Source organism: Zalophus californianus, chromosome 4, assembly GCF_009762305.2.
Source record: "Zalophus californianus isolate mZalCal1 chromosome 4, mZalCal1.pri.v2, whole genome shotgun sequence".
Taxonomy (NCBI): domain Eukaryota; kingdom Metazoa; phylum Chordata; class Mammalia; order Carnivora; family Otariidae; genus Zalophus; species Zalophus californianus.
This window is the reverse complement of record NC_045598.1, coordinates 4091084-4104608: the sequence shown is the minus strand read 5'-3', so window position 1 is coordinate 4104608 and position 13525 is coordinate 4091084. Positions and strand designations below refer to the sequence as shown.

Genomic DNA, 13525 nt, shown 5'->3' with positions numbered 1-13525 from the left:
ATGGGGAGTGGGCAGGGTGGGGTCCCTAGCCTGGTGTGCCAGCTCTGGAACCTTCCCGGAGGAGGGATTTAATCAGGCAGATGGCCCTGGGCCATGAGGTCTTCTGGGAATGGAGGGGGGGGCTCTGTCCATGGGCAGAGGGTCTGGGGCTTTATCCTCTGAGGCTCGTTCTGGGCGTGGATTAGGGCTAGAGTGTGGGGCATCCCCCGACCCCCTGCCCCCCGCCCCAGGCAGATAACCTCCTGTAGCCACCTGTCCACCCCCTTCTGTGCTCTGCTGGCCAGTCGGTCCGTTGGTGACCATGTGCTCAGGTGGCCTTCCCAATCTGGGGGACTGCCCCTCTGGGGGGACAGGGGATTCGGGGAGGTGGCAGGAGGGAGAGGGCCCCTCCCGATTGCAGCAGCCCGAGCCTCTTATATAACCGGAGCTGGGCATTGCCAGGGTGCAGGGGTGGCTCTGCCCAAGCAGTCTCCCTGTGGCTCTGGGGGAGGTGGAGGCAGGGGTGGGGGTGGGCGGGTGTGGACGGACAGCTCTGTCACCACCTCCGGACCCCGCCACTCCAGGATGACTCTGGGAGTCCCCGCGCATGTTTTCAACTGGTCTGAAAAATCCCTGTCCCTCCCGTGCGAGGGCTAAGAGGAACTGGACAGGACAGGGTCAGCTCAGCCTGGCTCCGCTCAAGACCTGGCCCGCATTAAACTCAGCTTTGTGCTGACCCCATCCCCCCTGCTCGGCCCTGTGTGCCATAGCCCGGGCCAAGGCCTGGCAGCTGTGCCCCCCGTGCCAGCCAGGACCACTGAGCTGGCCACCTCTGCAGCAGCTCCCGGTCCTGCTGGGAGTCCCTCTCCATACCTGTGGTTGCCCAGCAGGATGGGGAGGGGACTGGGACTTGGGCCTGCCCTGCTGCCTGCCCCCATGGACTCCTAGGGGGCTGTACAACACCCCCCCTTTAGGGGGGCCTCGGGGCCTCTGGGGGCCCAGACAGTGGTGCCCCTGGTAGGGAGGTGGTACGAGTGGGAACCGGCCCTGGGGTGTGGCCACTGGAGTCACCAGCGCCCTCTAGCGGCACCCAGAGTGAGGCGATGGGAGCCACATGACCCTGGGGACTCTAGGGGACAGGGGCCCCAGGTGGGGCATGAGGGGGGCCTGTGTGGAGGACAGGAGTCCGGAGGTTGGTGTGTGCACATGTGTGTCTGAGCACCTGCGGTGGGCTGGTCCGCACCGGGCTGTCGTCCGGCTGACGCGGTCAGCAACAGCAGTGTGTGTGGTGGTGGGCTTCCTGCGCCAGGTGGGTGGGAGCTCTGTTTCTTTGAACTTGATTCAGCAGGGATGCCCTTCCCCCTCTCCCGATGGAAGTCTCCTGGGCGCCCTCCTCAGGGTCGCAGGGTGGCAGACCCGCTCAGGCTGAGATTCCCTGTTGTGTGTCCCCCCCCAAGCCCCGCAGGGCTGGAACCCCAGTTGGCTCTTCTCTTTGATCCCCCGGGCACAGGGAGCCCACTCCTCGTTGGGGGTGAGTGGCAGGAGGCTCGAAGCCAGTTGCTTCTTCAGAGACAGTCCTGCTGCACACGCTCACACCTGTCCTCCTCCCCTCGTGGTCTCGGCCTTTTAAATTCATGAAGGAGGGAGGGGAGCTCGGCACTCGTGGCCGCTTTTGGAAGCCCACGTGTGGCGGATGCAGCATCTCTGTAGAATTTCACATCTTCCTGGGTGCCCAGCCGGAATGGGTTTGGCATCCTGCGTGTGTGACTGGGGGTGCATGTACCGTGTGGGTGTGTGTGCGGGTTCGGGCGGGAGAGGCCGTGTGGTCTCTGATCCCCAGTAAGCGGGGAGCCTGGCACCCTCCTTGTTGCTCTCCCTCCAACTCCCCCCCCCCATCGTGTGGCTCCACGTGGTCCTGGGTGATGTGACCCGTGCGTCCCCATCCGCCTGCGTTCACAAGCCATCTCCCCACCACGCGGTGGGCCTCTGGAGGGCAGGAATGGGCCCCGACCCTTCCCTGGAGCCAGCCAGAGATGGCTTGGTGAACCTGTGGGGCTGCTTCCTCTGAGGGGGAGCCACGTCCATGAGGACTCTTCATTAGCTGCTCGCTTTGGCTCAGAACATTGTTTCCGAGCACCGTCCCGCCAGGGCGGGTGGTTATTGTCCCATCTTACAGCGAGGGGAGGAAAGGCCCAGGGAAGTGGGGCCTGGGACACCGCCTGCCTGAGCTGGGACTCCACTCACCGGGTCTGGGCTGGTGGCTCTGAGGGCTTGCGAGGAGGCCGGGGCCCTGTGTGCAGGGAAGGGGGGTGCGGAGGAGGCAGGTGGAGGCCTGCGGGGCTGGCTGCCCCACTGGGGGCCTCCCTGAGGGAAGTGGCAGAGTCATCCCCTCCCACTTCTGCCTCCTCCAGAAGAAGAAGATGGGGGCCTCGGAGGCTTTGATGACTATTTCCCTGAGGAGCCCGTGGGCCTTCCCAAGAAGAAGAAATCCAAGAAGCTCAAGGAGAACCGGTCCAAAGGGAAGCGGAAGAAGAAAGAGGTGCGTGGGGGGGCCCTGCTGGGGTCGGGCCAGCGGGGGGAGGGGGGTCAGGGCCCCGAGGGGTCTTGGCTGCTCTGCCTGGGTCTGTGGGGAAAGGTCCCAGCTGCCCAGGGGGGTGTCCTGAGACCCGGGTTCAAGTGCGAGACACCAAAAGCGGCCTGTACAGACTTTGCGGGTCGGATCGGAAATGCCCTGTCCTCTGAAGTGGGATGTTCCAGTGTCGTTTATCTTTATGCCACAGAGCATAGATAGTTCAGGGCAGGCAGGAGCCCGTGATGCAGGGACAGACCTTCTGGTTGAGGCTTTGACGTGTTGTCCTTACCCCCCAAAACCTGAGGCTCTGTGGACATTGTGGAGGGACGTGGAGTCTAGGATCCTGGGGCCTCGTGCTGTACCCTGTGCCGAGGGCAGGAGCTCCCAGCACAGCCCCCACTCCGAGCATTTCTCTCTGGCAACTGCTTTCACGGGCACTGGACCTGGATGGGACACCCAGTGCACTCTGGTCCTTGGTCTCAGGCCTTCAGGCGGGGTCTGAAGGCCAGTTCCTAAATGCAGATGAAGGACCACCAGGGGTGCCCCAGGCAGGGCTGAATGCTCCCTCTCCTTCCTGGGCACACAGTGCAGCAGGACCCTCCCCTCCCCACCCTGCCCTGGCCAGGCAGGAGGCTAGAGGTGGGCAGTGTCTGTAGAGTAGTGAGGCCGGGGCTGGGGGGGCGTGGGTTCGTGGCTGGGAGGGCCAGTGGTGTCCAAAGCCTGGGAGGGCTGGTGCTTGCCTCCCCCCTACCCAGTGCCAGGCTCACTCAGGTCTCACCCCTCCCTTCTTGCCCGGGGACCTACCTGAGGATGTGTGTGTTTGTCTGGGCCCCTCTCTGTGTCTCCCTCTGCTGTTTTGGCCAGAACTTGGCCTCTGCCTCAGCCGCCCCGAGCTCCCTCACTCTCTTCCCTCCTCCTCTCCATCTCTCCTTCCCCTCCAGCCTCATTTCCAACCTCCACCTTCTTCCCTCCCCTCACTTGCTCACCCTCTCTCCTTCCTTCAGCTTCTCACTAGGGGCGGAGGGCCGGGTGGATGGGAGGCTTGCAGATGACCGGGTGCCACCTGGCAGGCCCCCAAGGTGACCCTTAGGTCATTGCTGCCCCCTCCCCTGTACTCCTGAGAGCCTGGCTCGGCCAGCTGTCGGATCTTAGAGAGTTTGGAGCGGGCTGTAGCCAGAGAGCAGCATCTTGGCCCCCTGCCCACCACCCGTCCGTCTGTGCGCCTACCTGGGTCCCCAGGTCATGGGGAGGGGAATTTCACCCTGTGCTCCCCATCATCTCCAACCAGGTGGCCCCAAGATAAGGCGGTGGGTGGGGGCAGAAGAGGGGCTGCGGGGGTTTTTTTTTGGTGGGGCGTTGGGGTGGGGGTTGGGGGTGGGGACAGGCAGCAAGTCCCGGATCGTGATTTACATAAAACAACCGGGGCTGTGGCCAGAACCTGAGCATATGTAGATGAAGCTCCTTGTCAGGCCCAGCGCAGGAGGGAGAAATGATTTCAACCTGTACTGCAGCGGTTACCATAGCAACCAATTATTCAGTGCTAAATTATAACTGTTTATAACACTCGTGAATGGGAAGGCTCATATTTCATTCTTTCTTTTTCCCTCTCAATCTTGAAGGACCCCAAATTGAGAATGACCAACTCTCTGAATCCTCCCTTTTGAGCGTAAATGCCTCCTTTATCGGGAGATGCGGTGTGTGTTGAGTGCTGGGTGCAGAGGGAAGGGAGAGAGAGATGGGAGGCCCCGATAAAAGGCATCCGCAGAGCTGGGGAGAAGGAAGGGCGGGCAGGGACTGTCCACTTGGGGTCCGTGGGGCCTGCACTGGTGGTATGCTGTGGCCTCAGTGCGCCGGGGGTCAGGGCAGAGAGCCCTCCCTCTTACCCCCAGCTCTGCACAGATGAAGCCTGGGCGTGGTGTTTGAGGCAGCAAATGGATTTGGTTAGGGACTCGGAGTCCACTAAGACTCTTCGACCACAAGGTGCCTCCCCTGCAGTCACGCCTGGGGCGGCCACAGCCCAAAGGACAGCATCAAGGTCAAAGCCCCGACCGTGTTCACAGCCCGTGGCGTGGCTTGGGGCTGAGGTTGGTTCAGGGCTTTATTAGGACGGTGTTGCTCCGTGTCTGTGTCTCCTCCCCTGAACATGGCTTGGCCCCAAACCCCTTCTATAAGTTCCAAGATACTGAACCGGCTGATCTACCCCTGGTCCTCAGTCATCCTTTCCTTCTCGCCACTGGCTGGTGCTGCATCCCTCCAGGTTCTGCTCCTGGGTCATTCCTCTTCATGTGTTTTTACAGCCACTTGCTGCCCTTCCCCTCGCCCCTTGCTCTGCAAGGAAAGATTTTGGGGGGGAGAAAAAAAGGAGGCCCGGGTCTTGAAGGGTCCAAACAGCTGGATGCAGAGATACGCTGTGGATACTGGCTTATGATGCCAGTGGGAAACCAATCTCCAAAGACCTGTCCTGCACCCCCACCCTCTGCCAGCACCCCCGCCCCTCCCCGAGCAGCCAGGAGGGCTTGGATGAGATCAGGGTGCAGGTGGGGGTGGGCCCAGGCAGTGTGAACTTCATTTGCTGGGGCGGGGAGGAGAAGGCTCTGCTGGAGAGGATCAAGGAACAGGTGGTGAATTGGGAGAAGTGGGGATTCAGAGCTTTCTTTCTGACATGGCTTTCTCTGATGCAGGCAGGCAGTGGAGGGAGAAGTCTCCCCTGTCCCTAGAATGAGGGGCTGCCACCACTGCCATCTCCTAGGGGGCCACTGGGGCACCAGTGAGTGGTGGATGTGCCCCGTGGTAGCTCTCACTCATTCCTTGAGGAGGATCTTGGCCCCCCTGCTCTGCCATTAGCCCTGGAATGGACACTGGTCCAGCCCTCTGGCAGGCTCAGTTTGGGGCCTTTCTCCAGGCCTGGCGTCCACGTTACACACACAGACAGTGAAATCTGCTGGAGGTGCTCTCCCCTCCCTCCCTCCCTCCCTCCCTCCCTCCAGCTCCCTCTGGGTCCTGTTGCTGTGCCGGCTGCTTCTCACCTTTCCTGCGCTTAGGATGCGGCAATGCCTACTTCCTATCAGATGCCCAGGTCAGTCCTCCCTCAGGCGTTGCCACAACAGCCTCTTCCGTTGGCTGCAGGTAGCCCAGCTGCACTGTAGGTGACACCCAGCTGTGGGCACGGTCTCTGCTGTTGGCTTAGCCTGGTCCTGAGTTACAGAAACGAGAAGGGTGAGGCTGGCGAGGTCCTTAAGTCTATCATCTGGCCTGCATCTTTGTCTTCCATGCAGAGTTGGGGTCATGGGTGCTTGGGTCTCTCCCATTTCAAAATGTGTGCAGCCTCCTCTCACACCATCTCTTTGGTGCCTCTTGCCACCCTTTGTCGAATCCCCCATTTCACAGATGAGGAGGCTGAGGTCAGGCCCTACCTAGTGACTTGCCTGGTTCCAGGCTGGCAAGGGACAGAGCTCCTAGGCCATTCTGTGTCCTGCAGACTCCCTAGGGAGCCCCGGGACCCACAGCCAGGCCACTCGAGTCTCAGCCGAGTGGGTATCGGGCCTGGGTCATCCTGCCTCATTCCAGGTCTGGTGTGTGGGGTCCACCCCAGGGCAGCTTGAGGGCCAGCCCCATGCCCCTCCCTCCGGCCGCCCCACAGCCTCTGTCCGAGGTGCTGAAATTCATGGCAGCCTCCTCCCATCCTTACCTTTGCTGGGGTGAGGGCTGGGGTAAAAGCCTGCCTCTCAGGTCTCTTCAAGGGTGGTCTCTTGAAACTGGCGGAACTCTACACCCTCGGGGAAAATAGATGTCCCTGTCTGACCCCTGCCTCCCCAGAGGACTGTGGCAGAGCTGGGAGCTGTGGCCCCTGGGCTCTGCATTGGCATCTGTCCTGGAAGCAGGAGCCCTCGCTAGGCTGTCCTGCCCCAGGCAGGTTCCAGCGGCAGCCGGGACCAGTTTCGCCCCTGGGGCTCCGCGCGAGTCAGTATTCCGGGAAACACCCAGTTCCGGAAAGGCGCAGAGGCCCTGCTGTCTGCCAACGGCCAGCCAGCACACTGACTCAGCGGCTTAATGAGCATAAAAGGTTTGGGAGCAGAGAGCCCAGTGGGAGACAGTCGGGAAGTGCAGGGAGCCTGTGGGGGAGTCCTTTCCCAGCTCTATCTTGGGAAGAGCCTCTCTCCTGGGGAAAGACACTCAACTCTTTACAGTGTGCCTGGAAAGGGCAGAGATCCGGTGGGGCCCTCCCAAGAGCCTCCAGACAGACCTGCTGCCCTTGCTTCCCCCTTCCCTTCTCCCCCCTGCTCTCCTCTTTCCCCTCCCCCATCCTGCCCCTTCCCTGTGTCCTCTTCAGCGTTCTCCCCCTCCCAGTGCTGTTCCCCAAGCTCATTTTCCACCTCTCCAGTTCTCTGTCATTTCCGTGCTTCTCTTAGCTCACCTTGAAAACAGTCAACGGCCAGCTCTAAAATGCCAAGCCCCGTGCTGGTAATTGGAGCCTCAGTGCCCAGCCTCTCCTGCAGACCCAGGCCCGGAGGGGGCTGGGGAAGGGCTCTGCCAGTCCACTTGCATCTGGAGAGGCGGAGAGTACACAAACAGCTTCCTTGGAGGGGCAGTGTATTTCTGGTGGGGATGCTCTGGCTGTGAACGCCCTTATCTCCATAGAAATGGGCCATTTGCTGCCTGTACAGACGGGAAACTAAATCAAGGAAGCCAAGCTTAAGAGCTGCCTAAATTACCTTGTCTCCTCTCAAGACGAAGTGGCGGGGTGGGGGTGGTGGAGAAGGTGGGCTCGGGCCGTGGCAGCTTCTGGAGGGCCCACAGACAGATGAAACTGGGAAGTGCGGTCTACAGTAATTACAGGTTTTGTTCGACAGGTGCGGCTCCATGGGGTGCACACGTCTGCACAGAGGTCGGGCACTGGCTCACACCCCTGGCGCTTCGCCCACCCGTTTACCTGGGCTTTTTCCTTGCACTTTGTTTTTTGGCTCCAGACATCACGTCCTGCACAAATTCCTGGGTCCCAGCGCTCTCCCGTCACACTGGTTAAAATCCTCAAGTCAATAGAAACTTAATTCTGATTGAAGCAGAGCCTGAGCCTCACCCCGGGGCTGTCCAGGCTGGCTGCACCGAACTGGGGGCCCAGCCATCGGGGACAGGACCCTTGCACAGTGCTGGCTCAGGGCAGCCCCTCGGGCTGGGCTTGCGATGGGCTGTGAGCAGCCAAACGCGGAATGATCCGGAAAGCGTGGGCTGACTGTCTGTGCCAGGGGGCCGTGGAGGGCAGTCCTGCCACCCAGGACTCGGTTTTCTTCGGGCCCCTGTTGCCCTGACCATCCTCCTTTCTCTTCCAGGGGAGCAATGACGAGCTGTCGGAAAATGAGGAGGATCTGGAAGAGAAGTCGGAGAGTGAGGGCAGTGACTACTCCCCTAATAAAAAGAAGAAGAAAAAACTCAAGGACAAGAAGGAGAAAAAAGCCAAGCGCAAAAGGAAGGATGATGACGACGATGATAATGATGACGGCTGTCTGAAGGTAAAACCCTGACGGCTGTCTGAAGGTAAAACCCTGACGGCTGTCTGAAGGTAAAACCCTGACAGGTGTCTGAAGGTAAAACCCTGACGGCTGTCTGTCTGAAGGTAAAACCCTGATGGCTGTCTGTCTGAAGGTAAAACCCTGAGGCCCGGCTGGAGGTGCCTGGGCTCCAGCAGGATGCCCGGCCTGGATGGGCCGAAGCTTCAAGCCGATTCTCTGCTTTCTGACCCCGGAGCCCCTGCGAGCAAAGGGCCAGAGCATCCTTCCCCCACGTGTGTGTGTGTGCGTGCGTGCGTGTTGGTGCGTGCGCGCGCGTGTGTGTGGCTGCCGGGGGCAGGTGGGCCTGTGGGCATGAGCGTGGATGCAAGTGTGCGAGGAACACTGTGCCCAAGTCCTGGAGACGCATTTGAAATAATGATGGATGACATTTAGGAGTTTGAGGGGGGCGCATGGAGTGGCCTCTTGCTGATGTATTTTCTGCTCCTCTCCTGGAGCGCACAGCTCTGTCTGAGGAGAGTGGTGTTCTGGCTCAAGTTTTGGGTCAGGAGCCTCTCCCTTGGAGCACTCTGGGAGAATAAACCAGCAAATGGAACCTCTGCCAGCAAGAAGCGGCCAGACAGCCCTGCTTCTGGCAGAAGGGGAACTTTGTTACTCTGTGTGTATTCTGAATTTCTGGCCGCGTGGGCATCCGAGAAGGTGTCCCATGAGCACAAGTCAGGGCAGCTACGTGGAGGGGCCTGCGGCTCTCCCTGAGGGAAAGCGGCTTCTCCGTGCGTGTGCGGCATGATGCGAAGCAGGTCAAGGCCCCTGGGGTCTCAGAGCCACTGCAGGGCTCCTCGGGGAGGGGATGGGCCCTGGGCCCAGCTCTTGGGCAGCGGCAGATGTCAGCGAGTTAGCATGGCCCCCAAGCTCAGGTTGGGCCAGCGGTGGATTTAAAAATAAGGACTCCCTAAATATCAGTCCTGCTGGGTGAGGCAGAAATGGTGGCCGTCAGCGGCTGAAGTCAGGAAGCACCGTGGTGTCCCGACACCCAGAGGGATTTCATTAGCCGGCAGGTGTGTTGTGAGTCATCTGTGACTGATCATAGCTGAGGGCTGACAGCTTGCAGGATGGACTTGTGGGCACAATCCAGGGTTCTCCCGCAGCACTGTTACCCCCTCAGGTTCACATTGCCCTGCTTCCTGCTGGGAGCAAGGTCCGAGGCGCTTCCAGGGATGGCTGCGTGTCGTGGGGGCAGATGGGCCACGGGAGGGCGTCCCACAGGGGCGCCCCACTGACCGGTCACAGAGAACGGGCGTCCGGGGAGTGCTGGGCAGGCAGGCCTGGTTCTCAGTTCCCAGGACCAAGGGAGGCTGTGTGCACCTCCCGGGTGGTCTTCTGTTGCGGGGGCAGACAGCCCAGCTCTGAGGGGCTTTGGCAGTGATGGGGTTTGCTGGATCGGTGGCCCAGCAGTTGAGAGGCTGGGGGCTTCCAGCTTGGGGTGTCCCCTAGGGCCTGTGTCTTCACATCCTTCACCCTGCCCCTGGGGGGTCAGCTCCCGGCTCAGGCCAGGCACCCTTGTGGCTGAGAATGGGTGTCACTGCAGCTCTGGGCTCCTTGGCCACCCACGGCCCCCTCCGGCAGCTGGGAAAGCGGGCCTGAGTCCTCCTTCATTGTCCACGTGGGAGACCCAGGGGCACCTGGCCAATGACTGCTCCTGGGTGTGGCGAGTGCCGATTGGCTGAATGGGTCAGTGGGGCAGGGCTGCCTGGAACCAGGGCCACAGTGGGCAGGAGCGGCCCTATTCCAAGCACTTGTGCTAACTTGTTCCCTCCTGGGAGGCAGGTGCTGTTATCCCGTTCTACAGAGGGGGAAAGAGGCATAGAGAGGTGAAGTAGCTTGTCCACCTCTCGCTGCCCGTGAGGATTAGAACCAGGGTCTGTCTGGCTCTAGAGGCCAAGCTCATAGCCCGCACCCCCACCCCCACCCAACCCCAGCCAGCCCGGCTGTCTGGAGAGCTCACTGTGTGCCCTGGGGAGTCACATGCCTCCTTGGGCCTCAGTGCCCCATCTGGAAAGCGAGCAGTAGTCAAGGGACCCTCTCACATGTCTGCCTTCAGCTGGGCCCTTGTCCCGTGCCCCCACCCTGGCCCTGGAAGCAGGGGAGCATCAGTCTGTCATTTCATGGGGTCCATGTGTGACTCTCCTGGGGACATCCCGAGGTAGCCTCATATCTCCCCAGCGTGCCTCAGGCAGCCCTTCAGCCCTGCTGCCTCCCCAGGGACAGCTGCCCTTTAGGCTAGCCCTGCAGGCTACTCTTCTGGCCTGGTGCCCAAATTCCCAGAACACTTTCCTCCCAGAGAATGAGTTCTGTTACTCTTTCTGCCCTGGGTGTGCACAGAGCCTCCCCCCCCCAGACCCTCTACGCTAAACCCCCAGGCTTGGCCCTGCACTCCCTCATGAGCTGGTGCCTGAGCCATTCCTACTGATGAAGGGGGGGTGGGCTGGGAGGCGGAGGGTGGGTAGGAACTGCAGACAGAGCCTCACCACCCATTCTGAGACCTCCTGGGTGGGGCTCTGGGGGTGGGGGGGTGCATGTCAGAAGGATCCTGCTCTGACCCCCACCTCTGGCCTGGGTGTCCCTAGGAGCCCAAGTCCTCGGGGCAGCTGATGGCTGAGTGGGGCCTGGATGATGTGGAGTACCTGTTCTCGGAGGCGGACTACCACACGCTGACCAACTACAAGGCCTTCAGCCAGTTCCTCAGGTGGGCCGCACCGCCAGCCACTGTGACCAGCGTCCATGGGGACTGCCAAGCTGGGGGACAGAGCCCCAGGCTCCTGGGGTGAAGGGGGGCCATCAGGGTGACGCCAACCCTGGGCAGAACCCCTTTCATTTTTAACAGATGGTCCCTCCTTCTCTTGCTTGCCCCAAGCCCCGGGATGGTGGTCCTGGTCAATCCCCAGGGCCTTAAGCCCTCATGGCCTGTCTCAGCTCTGGAAGAAATGGGGCCGGACACCCAGCGGCCCACAGGAGGCTCTTCCCTCTGGTCCCTCAGGTGGTACAGGATCTGGAAACCCAATTAGAAGATTGCCAACCACTTAAATAGGGAACCAGGAGTGTTTGGGGGTGGACAGGAGTCTCAGGCTGTGTCCTCTCCCCTGCGCCCTGCCTTGCTTTCTGCTCGGTTTTCTGAGCCTGGAACATGGGAGCACGGGAGAAGAAGGGGGTGCCTGGGTCCTCGGGGGGTCTCATCCCCTCCACAGCAGTGCTTTCACCCCACACAGGCCGCTCATTGCCAAGAAGAACCCGAAGATCCCCATGTCCAAAATGATGACCGTTCTGGGAGCCAAGTGGCGGGAGTTCAGCGCCAACAACCCTTTCAAGGGGAGCTCGGCAGCGGCAGCTGCAGCGGCGGTGGCCGCGGCCGTGGAGACCGTCACCATCGCCCCTCCACTGGCTGTCAGCCCCCAGCAGGCACCCCAGCCTGTACCTATCCGCAAGGCCAAGACCAAGGAGGGCAAGGGTAAGGCTGTGGGGGGGGGTGGGCACCCAGCCCTGCTGGCAGAGTCGCAGCCAAGACCCTGTAGCCTTGGGCAGCTGGGACAGGCTTTACCAAGGACCCAGTGCCTTCGTTGACCTTGGACCCACTCGCCCTTTCTCAGCTGTATTGTGGCTTTGTAGCTTCTGTCCCGCTTCCCCTTTGGGGGCTGGGGTGAAACAGAGGAGACAGTGTGCTCGGAGCTTTGGGACTCTTCCACTTGGGCCCCTCCGACTTGGCATGCAGGGAGGGGCAGGAGACGCCCATGCTGCTGGGAGTCGGGGGCTCTTGAGTTTGAGGAGAAGGGTTCCAAGGTTAGCCCACTGACCCCTCTTGTCTTGAGTACCCAGCCCTCGGGGTAATGGACGTGCATGAGTGTGGCTGTGGTCAGGGCCGGCTTCCCTGGGAGGAAGCACCTGACCAAATCGGACTCGGTGGTGGGTGTCTGGTGTCTGGGGGCTCTCTGTGACTTTGGGTCCCCTGGGGAGGGACCTCACCTGGGTGGAGCATTTCTGGCCCCATTTGGGGTGGAGACCTGCAGCTCCCCAGGGTGCTCAAAGGTGGGGTTGCCAGTAGCTCAGCCTTTCTGGGTACTCTGATTGAATTCTGATGGGGGGCGAAGGGGGCTCTGGGGACCCATTGTTTCAGCCCCAAGGAGCTTTGGTTTCTGGAATGATATACCCCTTTCCCAGGCCCCTGCGGGGGCTCAGTGAACAGAGTGACATGGGGTTTCGAGCCTACTGCTGCTCTCCTTCCTCACTCCCCCCTGTCCTGGGCCTCCCCAGCCTGCCTTGTTTTCTCATTTCCTCTTGGGCTCTAGCCATTGAGCTATTGATTCCCTGAGCCGCCCATTCAGAGCCTGAAAAATTGAAATAGATTTTCTGTGGTGCCACGGAGGTTACAGCTGGGCTCCTGGCCCCATCTGTGTGTGATCCGGCTGGAGGAGGGCCCAGGGCAAGGCCACCTGCCACCAGGGCCCCCTCTTCCCCGCTCAGCCTGGTGGGAGAGGCTGCTGAGGGGTCATTACTCCCCAGGTGGCTAATTGTCCTGTGGCTGGCTCCAAAAAAACAGCCTCAACCCTCCTGGCCACCTGGGAGCTGGTGTTTGTGGTGGGTGATGGGCACAGGTGGGGGGCAGTCTTGAGCGGTGCCGGCGTTGCCTGGGCCCAGGGATGACCTGGAGGCTGGCGGCTGGGGAAAGGGCTTCTTGCCCTCCAGGGCCCAGGTTTGGACCACAGGGGGGTGGGTGTGCCCTTGGTGGCCCTGCTGGCCACTGGGGCCCGTGGCTTCATGGGGGACAGCTCTTTTCTGGGGAGAGGGGATAGGACAGGGCGGTTCCCCAAATGGCTGGCAGCTCTGCCATTCATGGAACAGGGGCAGTGGTGGCCGGAGCAGAGACGGAGTGGGGGCTACTTGCTGGGTCCCCCTTGCTTGCTGTGTCACTCTTACACAAGGACTCACCACTCAGCCTTCTCATCTGGAAAGGGGCGGCGGCACAGCGACCCTTCCCTTGCGGAGTCCCTGGGGGGCTGACTGAAATCATGGCACTGGGCGAGCGAGCCGCGGCAGGTGTGGATTATCGACTGTCACTTTGCAGGGCCAGGAGTGAGGAAGAAGATCAAAGGGTCCAAGGATGCAAAGAAAAAGGGCAAGGGGAGAAAGGTAGCCGGGCTCAAGTTCCGCTTTGGAGGGATCAGCAACAAGAGGAAGAAAGGCTCCTCGGTGAGTGTGTGTGTGTGTGTGTGTGTGTGTGTGTGTGTGTGTGTGAGAAGGCAGACTGGAATGTGTGTGAGCGTGAATGGGAATGTGGATTTGTGAGCGTGAGTGTATGAGCATGTAAATGTGTGAGCAGACTGGAATGTGTGTGAGCATGAGTGTGTGTGAATAGGAGCATGTGTTTTTGTGAACATGAGTGTGTAAATGTGAGTGGACTGGAACGTGTGTGAGCATG

At 60.9% G+C, this 13525-nt stretch overlaps 1 protein-coding gene and 1 long non-coding RNA gene across 8 annotated transcripts in view; one reads left to right on the top strand and one right to left on the bottom strand.

Moving 5' to 3' along the window:
- CHD5 (chromodomain helicase DNA binding protein 5) overlaps positions 1–13525 on the top strand; it is a 59464-nt gene that overhangs the window by 6753 nt on the left and 39186 nt on the right. For all 7 annotated transcript variants that reach the window (XM_027572278.2, XM_027572268.2, XM_027572286.2 and 4 more), the window contains exons 2-6: positions 2391–2518; positions 7879–8058; positions 10683–10801; positions 11322–11560; positions 13172–13296. In XM_027572278.2, the coding sequence (XP_027428079.1) occupies positions 2391–2518; positions 7879–8058; positions 10683–10801; positions 11322–11560; positions 13172–13296 (791 nt within the window). The remainder of the gene's footprint in view (positions 1–2390; positions 2519–7878; positions 8059–10682; positions 10802–11321; positions 11561–13171; positions 13297–13525) is intronic.
- Positions 4561–6311, bottom strand: LOC113910308. The gene is made up of 3 exons (XR_003516003.2): positions 6240–6311; positions 5578–5745; positions 4561–4879 (listed from the first exon to the last, which is right to left on the bottom strand). It is a non-coding gene; the product is annotated as an uncharacterized LOC113910308 (long non-coding RNA).